Below are 21,236 nucleotides of genomic sequence, written 5' to 3' on the forward strand. Positions count from 1 at the left end.
TCATGTTAATGTCTCCAGTCATGTTAATGTCTCCAGTCATGTTATCTCCAGTCATGTTAATGTCTCCAGTCATGTCTCCAGTCATGTTAATGTCTCCAGTCATGTCTCCAGTCATGTTAATGTCTCCAGTCATGTCTCCAGTCATGTCTCCAGTCATGTTAATGTCTCCAGTCATGTTAATGTCTCCAGTCATGTTAATGTCTCCAGTCATGTCTCCAGTCATGTTAATGTCTCCAGTCATGTCTCCAGTCATGTCTCCAGTCATGTCTCCAGTCATGTCTCCAGTCATGTTAATGTCTCCAGTCATGTTAATGTCTCCAGTCATGTCTCCAGTCATGTCTCCAGTCATGTCTCCAGTCATGTTAATGTCTCCAGTCATGTTAATGTCTCCAGTCATGTCTCCAGTCATGTTAATGTCTCCAGTCATGTCTCCAGTCATGTTAATGTCTCCAGTCATGTTATTGTCTCCAGTCATGTTAAGTGTTGTAGAACTGCTCATGTCTCTCACATTGTGTGTGTCTACTGTGAGACAGATGTAATGGACAGCTCTTTCTCTCTCAGGGGTAGAGAATCTGAAGATGGCTACTAGACGGTATGCCAGAAAACAGAATAAATGGGTGCGTAATCGCTTCCTCAAGAGTGAGTACCTCCGTCCCCTCAGTCTCTTCCTCTCTCCGTCCCCTCAGTCTCTTCCTCTCTCCGTCCCCTCAGTCTCTTCCTCTCTCCGTCCCTCAGTCTCTTCCTCTCTCCGTCCCTCAGTCTCTTCCTCTCTCCGTCCCCTCAGTCTCTTCCTCTCTCCGTCCCTCAGTCTCTTCCTCTCTCTGTCCCCTCAGTCTCTTCCTCTCTCCGTCCCTCAGTCTCTTCCTCTCTCCGTCCCCTCAGTCTCTTCCTCTCTCCGTCCCCTCAGTCTCTTCCTCTCTCCGTCCCTCATTCTGTTCCTCTCTCCGTCCCCTCAGTCTCTTCCTCTCTCTGTCCCCTCAGTCTCTTCCTCTCTCCGTCCCCTCAGTCTCTTCCTCTCTCTGTCCCCTCAGTCTCTTCCTCTCTCTGTCCCCTCAGTCTCTTCCTCTCTCCGTCCCCTCAGTCTCTTCCTCTCTCCGTCCCCTCAGTCTCTTCCTCTCTCCGTCCCCTCAGTCTCTTCCTCTCTCCGTTCCTCTCTCCGTCCCCTCAGTCTCTTCCTCTCTCTGTCCCCTCAGTCTCTTCCTCTCTCCGTCCCCTCAGTCTCTTCCTCTCTCCGTCCCCTCAGTCTCTTCCTCTCTCTGTCCCCTCAGTCTCTTCCTCTCTCCGTCCCCTCAGTCTCTTCCTCTCTCTGTCCCCTCAGTCTCTTCCTCTCTCCGTCCCTCAGTCTCTTCCTCTCTCCGTCCCTCAGTCTCTTCCTCTCTCCGTCCCTCAGTCTCTTCCTCTCTCCGTCCCCTCAGTCTCTTCCTCTCTCCGTCCCTCATTCTGTTCCTCTCTCCGTCCCCTCAGTCTCTTCCTCTCTCTGTCCCCTCAGTCTCTTCCTCTCTCCGTCCCTCAGTCTCTTCCTCTCTCCGTCCCCTCAGTCTCTTCCTCTCTCTGTCCCCTCAGTCTCTTCCTCTCTCCGTCCCTCAGTCTCTTCCTCTCTCTGTCCCCTCAGTCTCTTCCTCTCTCCGTCCCCTCAGTCTCTTCCTCTCTCTGTCCCCTCAGTCTCTTCCTCTCTCCGTCCCCTCAGTCTCTTCCTCTCTCTGTCCCCTCAGTCTCTTCCTCTCTCCGTCCCTCCTTCTCTTCCTCTCTCCGTCCCCTCAGTCTCTTCCTCTCTCCGTCCCTCAGTCTCTTCCTCTCTCCGTCCCTCAGTCTCTTCCTCTCTCCGTCCCCTCAGTCTCTTCCTCTCTCCGTCCCCTCAGTCTCTTCCTCTCTCCGTCCCCTCAGTCTCTTCCTCTCTCCGTCCCCTCAGTCTCTTCCTCTCTCCGTCCCCTCAGTCTCTTCCTCTCTCCGTCCCCTCAGTCTCTTCCTCTCTCCGTCCCCTCAGTCTCTTCCTCTCTCTGTCCCTCAGTCTCTTCCTCTCTCCGTCCCCTCAGTCTCTTCCTCTCTCTGTCCCTCAGTCTCTTCCTCTCTCCGTTCCTCTCTCCGTCCCCTCAGTCTCTTCCTCTCTCTGTCCCCTCAGTCTCTTCCTCTCTCTGTCCCCTCAGTCTCTTCCTCTCTCCGTCCCCTCAGTCTCTTCCTCTCTCCGTCCCCTCAGTCTCTTCCTCTCTCCGTCCCTCAGTCTCTTCCTCTCTCCGTCCCTCAGTCTCTTCCTCTCTCCGTCCCTCATTCTCTTCCTCTCTCTGTCCCCTCAGTCTCTTCCTCTCTCCGTCCCCTCAGTCTCTTCCTCTCTCCGTCCCCTCAGTCTCTTCCTCTCTCCGTCCCCTCAGTCTCTTCCTCTCTCCGTCCCCTCAGTCTCTTCCTCTCTCCGTTCCTCTCTCCGTCCCCTCAGTCTCTTCCTCTCTCTGTCCCCTCAGTCTCTTCCTCTCTCCGTCCCCTCAGTCTCTTCCTCTCTCTGTCCCCTCAGTCTCTTCCTCTCTCCGTCCCTCAGTCTCTTCCTCTCTCCGTCCCCTCAGTCTCTTCCTCTCTCCGTCCCTCAGTCTCTTCCTCTCTCTGTCCCCTCAGTCTCTTCCTCTCTCTGTCCCCTCAGTCTCTTCCTCTCTCTGTCCCCTCAGTCGTCTCTTCCTCTCTCCGTCCCCTCAGTCTCTTCCTCTCTCTGTCCCCTCAGTCTCTTCCTCTCTCCGTCCCCTCAGTCTCTTCCTCTCTCCGTCCCCTCAGTCTCTTCCTCTCTCTGTCCCCTCAGTCTCTTCCTCTCTCTGTCCCCTCAGTCTCTTCCTCTCTCCGTCCCTCCTTCTCTTCCTCTCTCCGTCCCTCAGTCTCTTCCTCTCTCCGTCCCTCAGTCTCTTCCTCTCTCTGTCCCCTCAGTCTCTTCCTCTCTCTGTCCCCTCAGTCTCTTCCTCTCTCTGTCCCCTCAGTCGTCTCTTCCTCTCTCCGTCCCCTCAGTCTCTTCCTCTCTCTGTCCCCTCAGTCTCTTCCTCTCTCTGTCCCCTCAGTCTCTTCCTCTCTCCGTCCCCTCAGTCTCTTCCTCTCTCTGTCCCCTCAGTCTCTTCCTCTCTCTGTCCCCTCAGTCTCTTCCTCTCTCCGTCCCTCCTTCTCTTCCTCTCTCCGTCCCTCAGTCTCTTCCTCTCTCCGTCCCTCAGTCTCTTCCTCTCTCCGTCCCCTCAGTCTCTTCCTCTCTCCGTCCCCTCAGTCTCTTCCTCTCTCTGTCCCCTCAGTCTCTTCCTCTCTCCGTCCCCTCAGTCTCTTCCTCTCTCCGTCCCCTCAGTCTCTTCCTCTCTCTGTCCCTCAGTCTCTTCCTCTCTCCGTCCCCTCAGTCTCTTCCTCTCTCTGTCCCTCAGTCTCTTCCTCTCTCCGTTCCTCTCTCCGTCCCCTCAGTCTCTTCCTCTCTCTGTCCCCTCAGTCTCTTCCTCTCTCTGTCCCCTCAGTCTCTTCCTCTCTCCGTCCCCTCAGTCTCTTCCTCTCTCCGTCCCCTCAGTCTCTTCCTCTCTCCGTCCCTCAGTCTCTTCCTCTCTCCGTCCCTCATTCTCTTCCTCTCTCTGTCCCCTCAGTCTCTTCCTCTCTCCGTCCCCTCAGTCTCTTCCTCTCTCCGTCCCCTCAGTCTCTTCCTCTCTCCGTCCCCTCAGTCTCTTCCTCTCTCCGTCCCCTCAGTCTCTTCCTCTCTCCGTTCCTCTCTCCGTCCCCTCAGTCTCTTCCTCTCTCTGTCCCCTCAGTCTCTTCCTCTCTCCGTCCCCTCAGTCTCTTCCTCTCTCCGTCCCCTCAGTCTCTTCCTCTCTCCGTCCCTCAGTCTCTTCCTCTCTCCGTCCCCTCAGTCTCTTCCTCTCTCCGTCCCTCAGTCTCTTCCTCTCTCCGTCCCCTCAGTCTCTTCCTCTCTCCGTCCCCTCAGTCTCTTCCTCTCTCTGTCCCCTCAGTCTCTTCCTCTCTCCGTCCCCTCAGTCTCTTCCTCTCTCCGTCCCCTCAGTCTCTTCCTCTCTCCGTCCCTCAGTCTCTTCCTCTCTCTGTCCCCTCAGTCTCTTCCTCTCTCTGTCCCCTCAGTCGTCTCTTCCTCTCTCCGTCCCCTCAGTCTCTTCCTCTCTCTGTCCCCTCAGTCTCTTCCTCTCTCCGTCCCCTCAGTCTCTTCCTCTCTCTGTCCCCTCAGTCTCTTCCTCTCTCTGTCCCCTCAGTCTCTTCCTCTCTCCGTCCCCTCAGTCTCTTCCTCTCTCCGTCCCTCAGTCTCTTCCTCTCTCCGTCCCCTCAGTCTCTTCCTCTCTCCGTCCCCTCAGTCTTTTCCTCTCTCTGTCCCCTCAGTCTCTTCCTCTCTCTGTCCCCTCAGTCTCTTCCTCTCTCTGTCCCCTCAGTCTCTTCCTCTCTCCGTCCCCTCAGTCTCTTCCTCTCTCCGTCCCTCATTCTCTTCCTCTCTCCGTCCCCTCAGTCTCTTCCTCTCTCCGTCCCTCATTCTGTTCCTCTCTCCGTCCCCTCAGTCTCTTCCTCTCTCCGTCCCCTCAGTCTCTTCCTCTCTCCGTCCCCTCAGTCTCTTCCTCTCTCTGTCCCCTCAGTCTCTTCCTCTCTCTGTCCCCTCAGTCTCTTCCTCTCTCCGTCCCTCAGTCTCTTCCTCTCTCCGTCCCTCAGTCTCTTCCTCTCTCCGTCCCTCAGTCTCTTCCTCTCTCCGTCCCTCAGTCTCTTCCTCTCTCCGTCCCTCAGTCTCTTCCTCTCTCCGTCCCCTCAGTCTCTTCCTCTCTCCGTCCCTCAGTCTCTTCCTCTCTCCGTCCCCTCAGTCTCTTCCTCTCTCCGTCCCTCAGTCTCTTCCTCTCTCCGTCCCCTCCTCTTCCTCTCTCCGTCCCCTCAGTCTCTTCCTCTCTCCGTCCCTCCTCCTCTTCCTCTCTCCGTCCCCTCAGTCTCTTCCTCTCTCCGTCCCCTCCTCTTCCTCTCTCTGTCCCCTCAGTCTCTTCCTCATCTCTTCTATGTGTGTGTTATCAACACGATGCTGTAGTAATCAGAGCTGACTTTCACACACACACACACACACACGTTATGTTCTTCTATCCTAGTTGGGACCTAAAATTCATCTCCATTCAAAATGCTATTTTCCCTAACCCTGACCTTAACCCGTAAACCCTAAACCTAACCCTAACCCTGACCCTAACCCGTAAACTCTAAACCTAACCCTAACCCTGACCCTAACCCGTAAACTCTAAACCTAACCCTAACCCTGACCCTAACCCGTAAACTCTAAACCTAACCCTAACCCTGACCTTAACCCGTAAACCCTAAACCTAACCCTAACCCTGACCCTAACCCGTAAACTCTAAACCTAACCCTAACCCTGACCCTAACCCGTAAACTCTAAACCTAACCCTAACCCTGACCCTAACCCGTAAACTCTAAACCTAACCCTAACCCTGACCTTAACCCGTAAACTCTAAACCTAACCACTACGTTTAAAACAGCCGTTGCAAAATAATTACAATTTAGCAATAAACACTGGAGTGATAGATGTGCAGATGAGGATGTTCAAGTAGAAATACTGGTGAGCAAAAGAGCAGAAATAAACAAATATGGGGATGAGGTAGTTTGGATGGGCTATTTACAGATGGGCTGTGTACAGCCACAACGATCGGTAAGCTGCTCTGACAGCCGACACACAATCATACACAGACAATGGGGGGGGGGGGGGGGGGGGGGGGGGGGTGGTATACCCATGTAGATTTGACCTGTAACCTGTCCAGCCATTTCAGATCTACTGACTTGGTTGTAAGGGTTACTTGAAGTGTCTAGGCTCCTATTTGGGTTTGAGTGGGGGTTTGGGCAGCCAAGACAGCCTGAAGCACTTCTGACCTGCACTGACCCCTTAGCCTTGATCCTGTCTCCCCCTCGAGTCTCTTCCTCCACCCTCGTCTCCCCCAGTCCTAATCCTGTTAGGACAGAAGTGGCTTAAACCTCCTCACCTCTCTGTCTGACCTCAGTGGCCTGTGCCAGATGGATAGACTGTGTGTGACAGAGAGACTGTGTGTGAGAGAGACTGTGTGTGTGTGAGAGACTGTGTGTGTGTGAGAGAGACTGTGTGTGTGTGAGAGAGACTGTGTGTGACAGAGAGACTGTGTGTGTGTGAGAGACTGTGTGTGTGTGAGAGACTGTGTGTGAGAGAGAGACTGTGTGAGAGAGAGACTGTGTGTGTGTGTGAGAGAGAGACTGTGTGTGAGAGAGACTGTGTGTGACAGAGAGACTGTGTGTGACAGAGAGACTGTGTGTGACAGAGAGACTGTGTGTGACAGAGAGACTGTGTGTGACAGAGAGACTGTGTGTGACAGAGAGACTGTGTGTGAGAGAGAGACTGTGTGTGAGAGAGAGACTGTGTGTGAGAGAGAGACTGTGTGTGAGAGAGAGACTGTGTGTGACAGAGAGACTGTGTGTGTGTGACAGAGAGACTGTGTGTGACAGAGAGACTGTGTGTGACAGAGAGACTGTGTGTGACAGAGAGACTGTGTGTGACAGAGAGACTGTGTGTGAGAGAGAGACTGTGTGTGAGAGAGAGACTGTGTGTGAGAGAGAGACTGTGTGTGAGAGAGAGACTGTGTGTGACAGAGAGACTGTGTGTGACAGAGAGACTGTGTGTGACAGAGAGACTGTGTGTGACAGAGAGACTGTGTGTGACAGAGAGACTGTGTGTGACAGAGAGACTGTGTGTGACAGAGAGACTGTGTGTGACAGAGAGACTGTGTGTGACAGAGAGACTGTGTGTGACAGAGAGACTGTGTGTGACAGAGAGACTGTGTGTGACAGAGAGACTGTGTGTGACAGAGAGACTGTGTGTGACAGAGAGACTGTGTGTGACAGAGAGACTGTGTGTGTGTGACAGAGAGACAGAGAGACGGGGTGTGTGTGTTGGTCCACATTGCCTGGGTGTCTGCTTGTCTGGCCAGCCTTGGTGCTTAGTTCCAAGCTTTCTTCTCCGTCACTAGCGGGTGACGATTGTCAATCAACATCAGTAATGAAGGCCTCCGCTGAGGGCCAGACGATGTTGGCCAATCACGATACTTAGGCTGACTTGGTGAACTACTGAGGCTGTAACTGTTCCAGTATCGCAATATGTTTTGTCCATGGCAAACAGGAAGTAGACTCTCTTTAGTCCTTTCATTACTATTATATTTAACCTTTTATTTTAACTAGACAAGTCAGTTAACAACAAATTCTTATTTTACAATGACGGCCTACCCCGTGCCAAATCCTAACCTGGACGACGCTGGGCCAATTGTGCTCCGCCCTGTGGGACTTCCAATCACGGCCGGTTGTGATACAGCCCGGAATCGAATCAGGGTTTGTAGTGCCGCCTCTAGCACTCAGTTGCAGTCCTTTAGACCGCTTTAAAAACCTATTGTACGTAAAATATTGTGTGCTGTAGCTTGAATAATAAGTAAATGTGACTCTGGAAGACGACATAATGATGTTTTGTTTCCAACATTAGCGCTGTTTCCCTAAAGAAGTTAAATCCTCTGTCACGACGTGGCCCTTTTGGGTGTATATCGTGGCTCCCCCCCGTCTCACTCTCTCTCCCCCAACCACAGGTTTTACAACAGTCATAAATTCCTGGTAGAAACTCTCTCTTCACTGCCATGGGGTATTGAGGGAGAGAGCAAATGGAGAACAAAGACATTTTTTCTTGCCAAATCTCCTAATCCCCAAAATTGGAGAATTAAACAATATTTCTATTTTTGAGAATGTGGGAATGGTCCGTGGACGCTTAAGGGACAGTCATGTCGAGTTTGTCTCACTTGGTGATGTCATGAAGGACAGGAGACACACATTACTGTTGTACACTTCTCAATTATGGGGTTTGCATCTGATGGTTGTATAAAATATATGAGTGAATATGAAACTATTTGTGAGAAGATGTGATGTTGGCCTTCTAAATGAGATACTTGTTTAGATATAGAGTTTTAACTAGTCAGTGGCCACGCCCCTGTGTGCCCAGACATTACATCATGCGTCATGGAACCGCCCTTCTTCCACAAAGTATAAAACCACTCGTGACAAAATTGAAATTTTTATGCCAAAGAGACCCAAGGTAAGCTGGACGTCTCAAAATGTTAAGAAATCTACAGTCAAGATAACGGCGGAACGAGGTCCTCACATTGGATTGGCTATCACTCTAGAGACCAATACATGCTGGGTGACGCTGGTGTGTGAAGTGGTTTTAAACTACAAGTCATTCAAAGGACAAGACCAGAAAACGTGGAGATCATTCCCACGTTGAAATGGCTAATAAATCTACAAACTTAAGAACAATTATTCAGGCTGCAGCTTTTTAAGTATTTTTGTCTGGTAAACGCAACCGGTCGAACGACCAAATGGTAACGCTGACGTATCCATTATAACAAGCTACAACTACGAAAGACTTTAATCTCTGGCGGACAAACCAAACTCTCTGTCGACAATCTATCCAGGTGACGGACCGGATACGGATCGCAGAGAGGGACAACAAAGGCATACACTCGTAAATATGTAAATTGCGATTTTATTTTCGAATCAGCGGCTGTTCATGTTAAAAGTATTAGCATTTCATGAGTGTAGTTATCAACTGTATTACAGTGAATCCTCTCGGAGTTTCCCGCTCTTGAACTGTCCCCACCCCTTTCCTTTGTCTACCAAGCCGTCATATCGGCTTAGCACACTAGGGACTTTTCTATCATGTCAGTAACTAATGTATGACCTATTGTGTGTTTTATGTAGTTATGTGATTTATTAAGTTAGTAAATGAATAAGATAAGGTTCGTGCAGATATCCAAGGGTTTGCGACATTCAGAATATGACTGATGAGGTAATATCACATTAATAGAAGACCGTAATCGATAAGATGTGAAAATATCTGAAGAGTTATATATTTGGGAAATTGACACTGTAAACAACGTGTTTCCATGGTACCCACCGACTTTCCTAGTTAATTACTATTCCGTGATGCGTTGAATAATTATACATATAATTGTGTTATAATTAATATTATAGAGAATTGATTTGATAATATACGGTCTTCCCAATCGACGCTACGACACCTCCATCGGGGTCAGTAGATACTGTGGATGCGGCTGGCCTGCCCGATTTGATCCAGTTAGCTACCTCTCTTAATCTCCTTTTCTAAGCTCCCTGACTATCCGGATTCATCAGTCAACAAGACGTCAGTCATTTTAATGATGATGATGATGATGGTGGTGGATGAACATGAAGTTAATGACCTCCTTTGGGGATCAGTAGTATGTTTACCAGAGTGCTAGGCTGGTTTGTGATAGGCTTATATAGAGTTAGCTTCCTTTCTCAATGTCCAATCCCCTTTACCAAGCTTTTTTTTGTGTCACTGGTGACAACTTTATCCAGAATCATTAGATGGAATCATTAGATTAGACGCAGGGGTGAAAGTAGATGTCTCCCTGGTATGTGTGAATTTGATGAATGGAAACAAACAGCTCTTAAAACACCCAAAGTTTTCAAAATAAAATACTCTTTCAACCGGAGTTGATGTCTACTGCTGTTTGCATAGCAGTAGACATCTGGGCCCTCTCTGAGCTGGGCTCTCTCTGAGCTGACATGTGTCTTGTGGTGTATGTAGGCCCCTGAGCTGAGTCATAAGGGAAACTGGGCACCTACCACCCCACTATCAGTTAGGGGAGGAATGTTTGAAATAACCATCACCCACTAATGAATGTCGTTTTTGGATCGGTTTTGGGCTCCCACTGACCCATGCACTCATATCGTAAACATCCGGGGACCTATGCGTATCGGTGAATCGTTACATCCCTAATAGATAGATAGGTACTTTATTCATTAGTCATAAGACGTCATCGATCACTTAGTCCGTTTGGTGAGGGATGGTCGATGAACAGCTCCATTAGGGTCAGTAGGTTCACTCAAGGCCAGTGTTGGCCAACCATGATGTTTACCGGAGTGTTAGGCTGTATTACGGTCAACACTAACATGCTGACCAGACTGTTCGCATGCGCCATCGTGTGCATGTTGATTTTTGTCCCCCCACACCAGATGATCAGGACACGCAGGTTGAAATATCAAAACAAACTCTGAACCAACTATATTAATTTGGGGACCGGTCGAAAAGCATTAAACGTTTATGGCAATTTAGCTAGCTAGCTTGCTGTTGCTAACTGATTTGTCCTGGGAGATAAACGTCGGGTTGTTATTTTACCTGAAATGCACAAGGTCCTCCGACAATTAATCCACAGATAAAAGTGTAAAAGTTTGTTTCTACTAATCTCTCCTCCTTCAGGCTTCTTCTTCTATGGACTTTATATGATGGTTGTCAACCAACTTTAAGGTGCATTACCACCACCAACTGGACTGGAGTGTGGACCTCAGTTCATCTTTCAATCACCCACGTGGGTATATGCTCCTAAAAACCAATGTGGAGATGGGAGAGGCGGGACTTGCAGCGCGTCAAGCGCCCCAAATACAACCAGGTTCTATTTTAGCACCTGGCTACGCAGACGCTTGTTGACACGCGTGAGCAGTGTGGGTGCAATGATTGAATAACATGTATGTGTAATTGTATTTTTCAGCGCACATGACGAGAGCGGTGTGGTCAGCATGTAAGCTAGCAGCCTCTCACTGTCTCCAATACCTGGCTTGGCGCAAGGTTATATTCTATTAGTACAGGTTAACCCAGGTCAGACCAGGTCTCGGTTAGGGTTTAACCAGGGACAAGCTTAGTTCTCACCCTCTTTCTCCTCCCTTTTTAATATGACTCTCGTTTCTTTGCTCGTTCCTTATCTTCTTCCTGATGTCCTCGTCACTCAGCTTCCACCGCCTTATTCTACATTCATCTCATCATCACCTTCCTCCTCTTCCCTCTTTTATATCTTTCCCTCCTCTTCTACCTTCAGCCCCCTCTCTTCCTCCCTCCTCTTCTACCTTCAGCCCCCTCTCTTCCTCCCTCCTCTTCTACCTTCAGCTCCCTCTTCCTCCCTCCTCTTCCTCCCTCCTCTTCTACCTTCAGCCCCCTCTCTTCCTCCCTCCTCTTCTACCTTCAGCCCCCTCTCTTCCTCCCTCCTCTTCTACCTTCAGCCCCCTCTCTTCCTCCCTCCTCTTCTACCTTCAGCCCCCTCTCTTCCTCCCTCCTCTTCCTCCCTCTCTTCCTCCCTCCTCTTCTACCTTCAGCCCCCTCTCTTCCTCCCTCCTCTTCCTCCCTCTCTTCCTCCCTCCTCTTCTACCTTCAGCCCCCTCTTCCTCCCTCTCTTCCTCCCTCTCTTCCTTCCTCCTCTTCCTCCCTCCTCTTCTACCTTCAGCCCCCTCTCTTCCTCCCTCCTCTTCTACCTTCAGCCCCCTCTTCCTCCCTCTCTTCCTCCCTCCTCTTCTACCTTCAGCTCCCTCTCTTCCTCCCTCCTCTTCTACCTTCAGCCCCCTCTTCCTCCCTCCTCTTCCTCCCTCCTCTTCTACCTTCAGCTTCCTCCTCTTCCTCCCTCCTCTTCTACCTTCAGCCCCCTCTCTTCCTCCCTCCTCTTCCTCCCTCCTCTTCTACCTTCAGCTTCCTCCTCTTCCTCCCTCCTCTTCTACCTTCAGCTCCCTCTCTTCCTCCCTCCTCTTCCTCCCTCCTCTTCTACCTTCAGCTCCCTCTCTTCCTCCCTCCTCTTCTACCTTCAGCTCCCTCTCTTCCTCCCTCCTCTTCCTCCCTCCTCTTCTACCTTCAGCCCCCTCTCTTCCTCCCTCCTCTTCTACCTTCAGCCCCCTCTCTTCCTCCCTCCTCTTCCTCCCTCCTCTTCTACCTTCAGCCCCCTCTCTTCCTCCCTCCTCTTCCTCCCTCCTCTTCTACCTTCAGCCCCCTCTCTTCCTCCCTCCTCTTCTACCTTCAGCTCCCTCTCTTCCTCCCTCCTCTTCTACCTTCAGCCCCCTCTCTTCCTCCCTCTCTTCCTTCCTCCTCTTCCTCCCTCCTCTTCTACCTTCAGCCCCCTCTCTTCCTCCCTCCTCTTCCTCCCTCCTCTTCCTTCCTCCTCTTCCTCCCTCCTCTTCCTTCCTCCTCTTCCTCCCTCCTCTTCCTTCCTCCTCTTCCTCCCTCCTCTTCTACCTTCAGCTCCCTCTCTTCCTCCCTCTCTTCCTCCCTCCTCTTCTACCTTCAGCCCCCTCTCTTCCTCCCTCCTCTTCTACCTTCAGCTCCCTCCTCTTCCTCCCTCCTCTTCTACCTTCAGCTTCCTCCTCTTCCTCCCTCCTCTTCTACCTTCAGCTCCCTCTCTTCCTCCCTCTCTTCCTCCCTCCTCTTCTACCTTCAGCTCCCTCCTCTTCCTCCCTCCTCTTCTACCTTCAGCTCCCCCTCTTCCTTCCTCCTCTTCCTCCCTCCTCTTCCTCCCTCTCTTCCTCCCTCCTCTTCTACCTTCAGCTCCCTCCTCTTCCTCCCTCCTCTTCTACCTTCAGCTCCCTCCTTTTCCTTCCTCTGGAGTTTTTGGACTGCCCTTTCTACCTCCTCCCTCTCTCACTCACTCACACACACACACGTGAGAGACAGATGACTCTGGGCCATTTGTTGTAACAGGTGTGCTACTGTTTCTCCACACACGCACACGCAAACAAACCACTTAAGTCACCAAACAAGGACACACACACACACACACACACACACACACACACACACACACACACACACACACACACACACACACACACACACACACACACACACACAGCAGCTGTCAGATGTGGTTCGGTCTTTGATCCGTCCCTTGTGTTGGAGTGAAACTGATACCCCTCTGAGACAGACGTGAAGTTGAGGGTGATAGTGTGTGTGCGCCGCAGGGTAAGGTACCCCTCTCTTTGTCCCTCCCTCCCTCATCCCCCTTTCACAGCAGTCAGGCAGAGTAAGATTTGGCAGAGTAAGATTTCAGGCAGATTGTAAAACAGTCATCTGGCAACCCGAGGGAGAGAGAGTGTAGTATTCTCTCTCTCTATGTAGGGGTGTACTGTAGATCTCCCAGGTGCTCTGCTCTTCCTACCTGCTGTCTGTTCTGTTGTGAGAGCAACGTAAACAGCAACTTTAAACACAACGCAAACTGTCTCTAAAGGCAAAGCTGAGTGTGATTAACAGTTGGCACGCAGGGAAGCGAGTTCCAGTGTCACCCTGTCAGCGAGTGTTGTTTAGAGACAGGTGTAGGAGACGCCCGTATAGAGCCGCTCAATAGAGGAAAGGAGATGTTTTGGTCACGATAAGGAAACACGCTGTTATGGTATCACATAATGTGAGGTGTTCAATAGTTGCACAGTGGCAGTTAATGTTTTGAATTTAAACAGTGACCGGTCAGGACGACACGGGGGGGGGGGGGGGGGGGGGGGGGGCAGTAAAGAAAAGAGAAGTTTTAGTTCTGAAAAGGTGTGTCCACCATTGTTGTTCCCAGAACGCTGCTGTTGAATATACAATTGCTTCGTTGTAAAGGAATACAGTTGGGCAAATGTTGATGACTTTTGTGCCTCTATTAAAAACATCCTTTATATGAGCACAAAAAATAGATGTATTTATTTTTTAGGATATAGAGAGACTCTCCCAGAAAACAATGACAATATATAACATGTAAAGGTAGTTTGACTCTGTCTTTTCCACCAGAAACCGTATGTGTGTGGACGATTAAACCATAATTAAGGTAAAGGTGATCGGCTGTCCCCGCTGTTAAAGGCGACCAGCGGTCCCCGCTGTTAAAGGCGACCGGCCGTCCCAGCTGGACTTAACTCTGTGTGTGTGTGAGACACATCTCTGTCTGTGCTACGCGCTAGGCGTCTGTCTCTGCTACGCGCTAGGCGTCTGTCTCTGCTACGCGCTAGGCGTCTGTCTCTGCTACGCGCTAGGCGTCTGTCTCTGCTACGCGCTAGGCGTCTGTCTCTGCTACGCGCCAGGCGTCTGTCTCTGCTACGCGCCAGGCGTCTGTCTCTGCTACGCGCCAGGCGTCTGTCTCTGCTACGTGCTAGGAGTCTGTCTCTGCTACGCGCTAGGCGTCTGTCTCTGCTACGCGCTAGGCGTCTGTCTCTGCTACGCGCTAGGCGTCTGTCTCTGCTACGCGCTAGGCGTCTGTCTCTGCTACGCGCTATAGGTATCTGTCTCTGCTACGCGCTAGGAATCTGTCTCTGCTACGCGCTATAGGTATCTGTCTCTGCTACGCGCCAGGCGTCTGTCTCTGCTACGCGCCAGGCGTCTGTCTCTGCTACGCGCTAGGAGTCTGTCTCTGCTACGCGCTAGGCGTCTGTCTCTGCTACGCGCTAGGCGTCTGTCTCTGCTACGCGCTAGGCGTCTGTCTCTGCTACGCGCTAGGCGTCTGTCTCTGCTACGCGCTATAGGTATCTGTCTCTGCTACGCGCTAGGAGTCTGTCTCTGCTACGCGCTAGGCGTCTGTCTCTGCTACGCGCTATAGGTATCTGTCTCTGCTACGCGCTAGGTATCTGTCTCTGCTACGCGCTAGGTATCTGTCTCTGCTACGCGCTAGGTATTTGTCTCTGCTACGCGCTAGGTGTCTGTCTCTGCTACGCGCTAGGCGTCTGTCTCTGCTACGCGCTAGGCGTCTGTCTCTGCTACGCGCTAGGCGTCTGTCTCTGCTACGCGCCAGGCGTCTGTCTCTGCTACGCGCCAGGCGTCTGTCTCTGCTACGCGCCAGGCGTCTGTCTCTGCTACGCGCCAGGCGTCTGTCTCTGCTTCGCGCCAGGCGTCTGTCTCTGCTACGCGCTAGGCGTCTGTCTCTGCTACGCGCTAGGCGTCTGTCTCTACTACGCGCTAGGTATCTCTAATACGCGCCAGGCGTCTCTGCTACGTGCTAGATATCTCTACTACGCGCTAGGTATCTGTCTCTGCTACGCGCTAGGTATCTGTCTCTGCTACGCGCTAGGTATCTGTCTCTGCTACGCGCTAGGTATCTGTCTCTGCTACGCGCTAGGTATCTGTCTCTGCTACGCGCTAGGTATCTGTCTCTGCTACGCGCTAAGTGTCTCTGCTATGCGCTAGGCGTCTGTGTCTGCTACGCGCTAGGTATCTGTCTCTGCTACGCGCTAGGTATCTCTGCTACGCGCTAGGTATCTGTCTCTGCTACGCGCTAAGTGTCTTTGCTATGCGCTAGGCGTCTGTCTCTGCTACGCGCTAGGTATCTGTCTCTGCTACGCGCTAGGTATCTGTCTCTGCTACGCGCTAGGTGTCTGTCTCTGCTACGCGCTAGGCGTCTGTCTCTGCTACGCGCTAGGCGTCTGTCTCTGCTACGCGCTAGGCGTCTGTCTCTGCTACGCGCTAGGCGTCTGTCTCTGCTACGCGCCAGGCGTCTGTCTCTGCTACGCGCCAGGCGTCTGTCTCTGCTACGCGCCAGGCGTCTGTCTCTGCTACGCGCCAGGCGTCTGTCTCTGCTACGCGCCAGGCGTCTGTCTCTGCTACGCGCCAGGCGTCTGTCTCTGCTACGCGCCAGGCGTCTGTCTCTGCTACGCGCCAGGCGTCTGTCTCTGCTACGCGCCAGGCGTCTGTCTCTGCTACGCGCCAGGCGTCTGTCTCTGCTACGCGCTAGGAATCTGTCTCTGCTACGCGCCAGGCGTCTGTCTCTGCTACGCGCTAGGCGTCTGTCTCTGCTACGCGCTATAGGTATCTGTCTCTGCTACGCGCTAGGAATCTGTCTCTGCTACGCGCTATAGGTATCTGTCTCTGCTACGCGCCAGGCGTCTGTCTCTGCTACGCGCCAGGCGTCTGTCTCTGCTACGCGCTAGGAGTCTGTCTCTGCTACGCGCTAGGCGTCTGTCTCTGCTACGCGCTAGGCGTCTGTCTCTGCTACGCGCTAGGCGTCTGTCTCTGCTACGCGCTATAGGTATCTGTCTCTGCTACGCGCTAGGAGTCTGTCTCTGCTACGCGCTAGGCGTCTGTCTCTGCTACGCGCTATAGGTATCTGTCTCTGCTACGCGCTAGGTATCTGTCTCTGCTACGCGCTAGGTATCTGTCTCTGCTACGCGCTAGGTATTTGTCTCTGCTACGCGCTAGGTGTCTGTCTCTGCTACGCGCTAGGCGTCTGTCTCTGCTACGCGCTAGGCGTCTGTCTCTGCTACGCGCTAGGCGTCTGTCTCTGCTACGCGCCAGGCGTCTGTCTCTGCTACGCGCCAGGCGTCTGTCTCTGCTACGCGCCAGGCGTCTGTCTCTGCTACGCGCCAGGCGTCTGTCTCTGCTTCGCGCCAGGCGTCTGTCTCTGCTACGCGCTAGGCGTCTGTCTCTGCTACGCGCTAGGCGTCTGTCTCTACTACGCGCTAGGTATCTCTGCTACGCGCTAGGTATCTCTAATACGCGCCAGGCGTCTCTGCTTCGTGCTAGATATCTCTACTACGCGCTAGGTATCTGTCTCTGCTACGCGCTAGGTATCTGTCTCTGCTACGCGCTAGGTATCTGTCTCTGCTACGCGCTAGGTATCTGTCTCTGCTACGCGCTAGGTATCTGTCTCTGCTACGCGCTAGGTATCTGTCTCTGCTACGCGCTAAGTGTCTCTGCTATGCGCTAGGCGTCTGTGTCTGCTACGCGCTAGGTATCTGTCTCTGCTACGCGCTAGGTATCTCTGCTACGCGCTAGGTATCTGTCTCTGCTACGCGCTAAGTGTCTTTGCTATGCGCTAGGCGTCTGTCTCTGCTACGCGCTAGGTATCTGTCTCTGCTACGCGCTAGGTATCTGTCTCTGCTACGCGCTAGGTGTCTGTCTCTGCTACGCGCTAGGAATCTGTCTCTGCTACGCGCTATAGGTATCTGTCTCTGCTACGCGCCAGGCGTCTGTCTCTGCTACGCGCCAGGCGTCTGTCTCTGCTACGCGCTAGGAGTCTGTCTCTGCTACGCGCTAGGCGTCTGTCTCTGCTACGCGCTAGGCGTCTGTCTCTGCTACGCGCTAGGCGTCTGTCTCTGCTACGCGCTATAGGTATCTGTCTCTGCTACGCGCTAGGAGTCTGTCTCTGCTACGCGCTAGGCGTCTGTCTCTGCTACGCGCTATAGGTATCTGTCTCTGCTACGCGCTAGGTATCTGTCTCTGCTACGCGCTAGGTATCTGTCTCTGCTACGCGCTAGGTATTTGTCTCTGCTACGCGCTAGGTGTCTGTCTCTGCTACGCGCTAGGCGTCTGTCTCTGCTACGCGCTAGGCGTCTGTCTCTGCTACGCGCTAGGCGTCTGTCTCTGCTACGCGCCAGGCGTCTGTCTCTGCTACGCGCCAGGCGTCTGTCTCTGCTACGCGCCAGGCGTCTGTCTCTGCTACGCGCCAGGCGTCTGTCTCTGCTTCGCGCCAGGCGTCTGTCTCTGCTACGCGCTAGGCGTCTGTCTCTGCTACGCGCTAGGCGTCTGTCTCTACTACGCGCTAGGTATCTCTGCTACGCGCTAGGTATCTCTAATACGCGCCAGGCGTCTCTGCTACGTGCTAGATATCTCTACTACGCGCTAGGTATCTGTCTCTGCTACGCGCTAGGTATCTGTCTCTGCTACGCGCTAGGTATCTGTCTCTGCTACGCGCTAGGTATCTGTCTCTGCTACGCGCTAGGTATCTGTCTCTGCTACGCGCTAGGTATCTGTCTCTGCTACGCGCTAAGTGTCTCTGCTATGCGCTAGGCGTCTGTGTCTGCTACGCGCTAGGTATCTGTCTCTGCTACGCGCTAGGTATCTCTGCTACGCGCTAGGTATCTGTCTCTGCTACGCGCTAAGTGTCTTTGCTATGCGCTAGGCGTCTGTCTCTGCTACGCGCTAGGTATCTGTCTCTGCTACGCGCTAGGTATCTGTCTCTGCTACGCGCTAGGTGTCTGTCTCTGCTACGCGCTAGGCGTCTGTCTCTGCTACGCGCTAGGCGTCTGTCTCTGCTACGCGCTAGGCGTCTGTCTCTGCTACGCGCTAGGCGTCTGTCTCTGCTACGCGCCAGGCGTCTGTCTCTGCTACGCGCCAGGCGTCTGTCTCTGCTACGCGCCAGGCGTCTGTCTCTGCTACGCGCCAGGCGTCTGTCTCTGCTACGCGCCAGGCGTCTGTCTCTGCTACGCGCCAGGCGTCTGTCTCTGCTACGCGCCAGGCGTCTGTCTCTGCTACGCGCCAGGCGTCTGTCTCTGCTACGCGCCAGGCGTCTGTCTCTGCTACGCGCTAGGAATCTGTCTCTGCTACGCGCTAGGAATCTGTCTCTGCTACGCGCCAGGCGTCTGTCTCTGCTACGCGCTAGGAGTCTGTCTCTGCTACGCGCTAGGCGTCTGTCTCTGCTACGCGCTATAGGTATCTGTCTCTGCTACGCGCTAGGTGTCTGTCTCTGCTACGCGCTAGGTATCTGTCTCTGCTACGCGCTAGGTGTCTGTCTCTGCTACGCGCTAGGCGTCTGTCTCTGCTACGCGCTAGGCGTCTGTCTCTGCTACGCGCTAGGCGTCTGTCTCTGCTACGCGCCAGGCGTCTGTCTCTGCTACGCGCCAGGCGTCTGTCTCTGCTACGCGCCAGGCGTCTGTCTCTGCTACGCGCCAGGCGTCTGTCTCTGCTACGCGCCAGGCGTCTGTCTCTGCTTCGCGCCAGGCGTCTGTCTCTGCTACGCGCTAGGCGTCTGTCTCTACTACGCGCTAGGTATCTCTGCTACGCGCTAGGTATCTCTAATACGCGCCAGGCGTCTCTGCTACGTGCTAGATATCTCTACTACGCGCTAGGTATCTGTCTCTGCTACGCGCTAGGTATCTGTCTCTGCTACGCGCTAGGTATCTGTCTCTGCTACGCGCTAGGTATCTGTCTCTGCTACGCGCTAGGTATCTGTCTCTGCTACGCGCTAGGTATCTGTCTCTGCTACGCGCTAAGTGTCTCTGCTATGCGCTAGGCGTCTGTGTCTGCTACGCGCTAGGTATCTGTCTCTGCTACGCGCTAGGTATCTCTGCTACGCGCTAGGTATCTGTCTCTGCTACGCGCTAAGTGTCTTTGCTATGCGCTAGGCGTCTGTCTCTGCTACGCGCTAGGTATCTGTCTCTGCTACGCGCTAGGCGTCTGTCTCTGCTACGCGCTATAGGCGTCTGTCTCTGCTACGCGCTAGGCGTCTGTCTCTGCTACGCGCTAGGCGTCTGTCTCTGCTACGCGCTAGGCATCTGTCTCTGCTACGCGCCAGGCGTCTGTCTCTGCTACGCGCCAGGCGTCTGTCTCTGCTACGCGCCAGGCGTCTGTCTCTGCTACGCGCTAGGAGTCTGTCTCTGCTACGCGCTAGGCGTCTGTCTCTGCTACGCGCTAGGCGTCTGTCTCTGCTACGCGCTAGGCGTCTGTCTCTGCTACGCGCTAGGCGTCTGTCTCTGCTACGCGCTATAGGTATCTGTCTCTGCTACGCGCTAGGAATCTGTCTCTGCTACGCGCTATAGGTATCTGTCTCTGCTACGCGCCAGGCGTCTGTCTCTGCTACGCGCCAGGCGTCTGTCTCTGCTACGCGCTAGGAGTCTGTCTCTGCTACGCGCTAGGCGTCTGTCTCTGCTACGCGCTAGGCGTCTGTCTCTGCTACGCGCTAGGCGTCTGTCTCTGCTACGCGCTATAGGTATCTGTCTCTGCTACGCGCTAGGAGTCTGTCTCTGCTACGCGCTAGGCGTCTGTCTCTGCTACGCGCTATAGGTATCTGTCTCTGCTACGCGCTAGGTATCTGTCTCTGCTACGCGCTAGGTATCTGTCTCTGCTACGCGCTAGGTATTTGTCTCTGCTACGCGCTAGGTGTCTGTCTCTGCTACGCGCTAGGCGTCTGTCTCTGCTACGCGCTAGGCGTCTGTCTCTGCTACGCGCTATAGGTATCTGTCTCTGCTACGCGCTAGGTATCTGTCTCTGCTACGCGCTAGGTATCTGTCTCTGCTACGCGCTAGGTATTTGTCTCTGCTACGCGCTAGGTGTCTGTCTCTGCTACGCGCTAGGCGTCTGTCTCTGCTACGCGCTAGGCGTCTGTCTCTGCTACGCGCTAGGCGTCTGTCTCTGCTACGCGCCAGGCGTCTGTCTCTGCTACGCGCCAGGCGTCTGTCTCTGCTACGCGCCAGGCGTCTGTCTCTGCTACGCGCCAGGCGTCTGTCTCTGCTTCGCGCCAGGCGTCTGTCTCTGCTACGCGCTAGGCGTCTGTCTCTGCTACGCGCTAGGCGTCTGTCTCTACTACGCGCTAGGTATCTCTGCTACGCGCTAGGTATCTCTAATACGCGCCAGGCGTCTCTGCTACGTGCTAGATATCTCTGCTACGCGCTAGGTATCTGTCTCTGCTACGCGCTAGGTATCTGTCTCTGCTACGCGCTAGGTATCTGTCTCTGCTACGCGCTAGGTATCTGTCTCTGCTACGCGCTAGGTATCTGTCTCTGCTACGCACTAGGTATCTGTCTCTGCTACGCGCTAAGTGTCTCTGCTATGCGCTAGGCGTCTGTGTCTGCTACGCGCTAGGTATCTGTCTCTGCTACGCGCTAGGTATCTCTGCTACGCGCTAGGTATCTGTCTCTGCTACGCGCTAAGTGTCTTTGCTATGCGCTAGGCGTCTGTCTCTGCTACGCGCTAGGTATCTGTCTCTGCTACGCGCTAGGTATCTGTCTCTGCTACGCGCTAGGTGTCTGTCTCTGCTACGCGCTAGGCGTCTGTCTCTGCTACGCGCTAGGCGTCTGTCTCTGCTACGCGCTAGGCGTCTGTCTCTGCTACGCGCTAGGCGTCTGTCTCTGCTACGCGCCAGGCGTCTGTCTCTGCTACGCGCCAGGCGTCTGTCTCTGCTACGCGCCAGGCGTCTGTCTCTGCTACGCGCCAGGCGTCTGTCTCTGCTACGCGCCAGGCGTCTGTCTCTGCTACGCGCCAGGCGTCTGTCTCTGCTACGCGCCAGGCGTCTGTCTCTGCTACGCGCCAGGCGTCTGTCTCTGCTACGCGCCAGGCGTCTGTCTCTGCTACGCGCCAGGCGTCTGTCTCTGCTACGCGCCAGGCGTCTGTCTCTGCTACGCGCTAGGAATCTGTCTCTGCTACGCGCCAGGCGTCTGTCTCTGCTACGCGCTAGGAGTCTGTCTCTGCTACGCGCTAGGCGTCTGTCTCTGCTACGCGCTATAGGTATCTGTCTCTGCTACGCGCTAGGTATCTGTCTCTGCTACGCGCTAGGTATCTGTCTCTGCTACGCGCTAGGTGTCTGTCTCTGCTACGCGCTAGGCGTCTGTCTCTGCTACGCGCTAGGCGTCTGTCTCTGCTACGCGCTAGGCGTCTGTCTCTGCTACGCGCTAGGCGTCTGTCTCTGCTACGCGCCAGGCGTCTGTCTCTGCTACGCGCCAGGCGTCTGTCT

General features: G+C 53.7%; 1 protein-coding gene across 2 annotated transcripts in view; it reads left to right on the forward strand.

The window, feature by feature from the left end:
• Positions 1–561: 561 nt before the first annotated feature.
• The window catches only part of LOC129842940 (tRNA dimethylallyltransferase-like), a gene marked incomplete at its 5' end in the record, with an annotated part of 30,228 nt that continues 9,553 nt past the window's right edge, over positions 562–21,236 (forward strand). For both annotated transcript variants that reach the window (XM_055911649.1, XM_055911650.1), the window contains 1 exon segment: positions 562–639. In XM_055911649.1, the coding sequence (XP_055767624.1) occupies positions 562–639 (78 nt within the window).

The sequence above is a fragment of the Salvelinus fontinalis genome, unplaced genomic scaffold (assembly GCF_029448725.1).
Source record: "Salvelinus fontinalis isolate EN_2023a unplaced genomic scaffold, ASM2944872v1 scaffold_0077, whole genome shotgun sequence".
Classification (NCBI taxonomy): Eukaryota; Metazoa; Chordata; class Actinopteri; order Salmoniformes; family Salmonidae; genus Salvelinus; species Salvelinus fontinalis.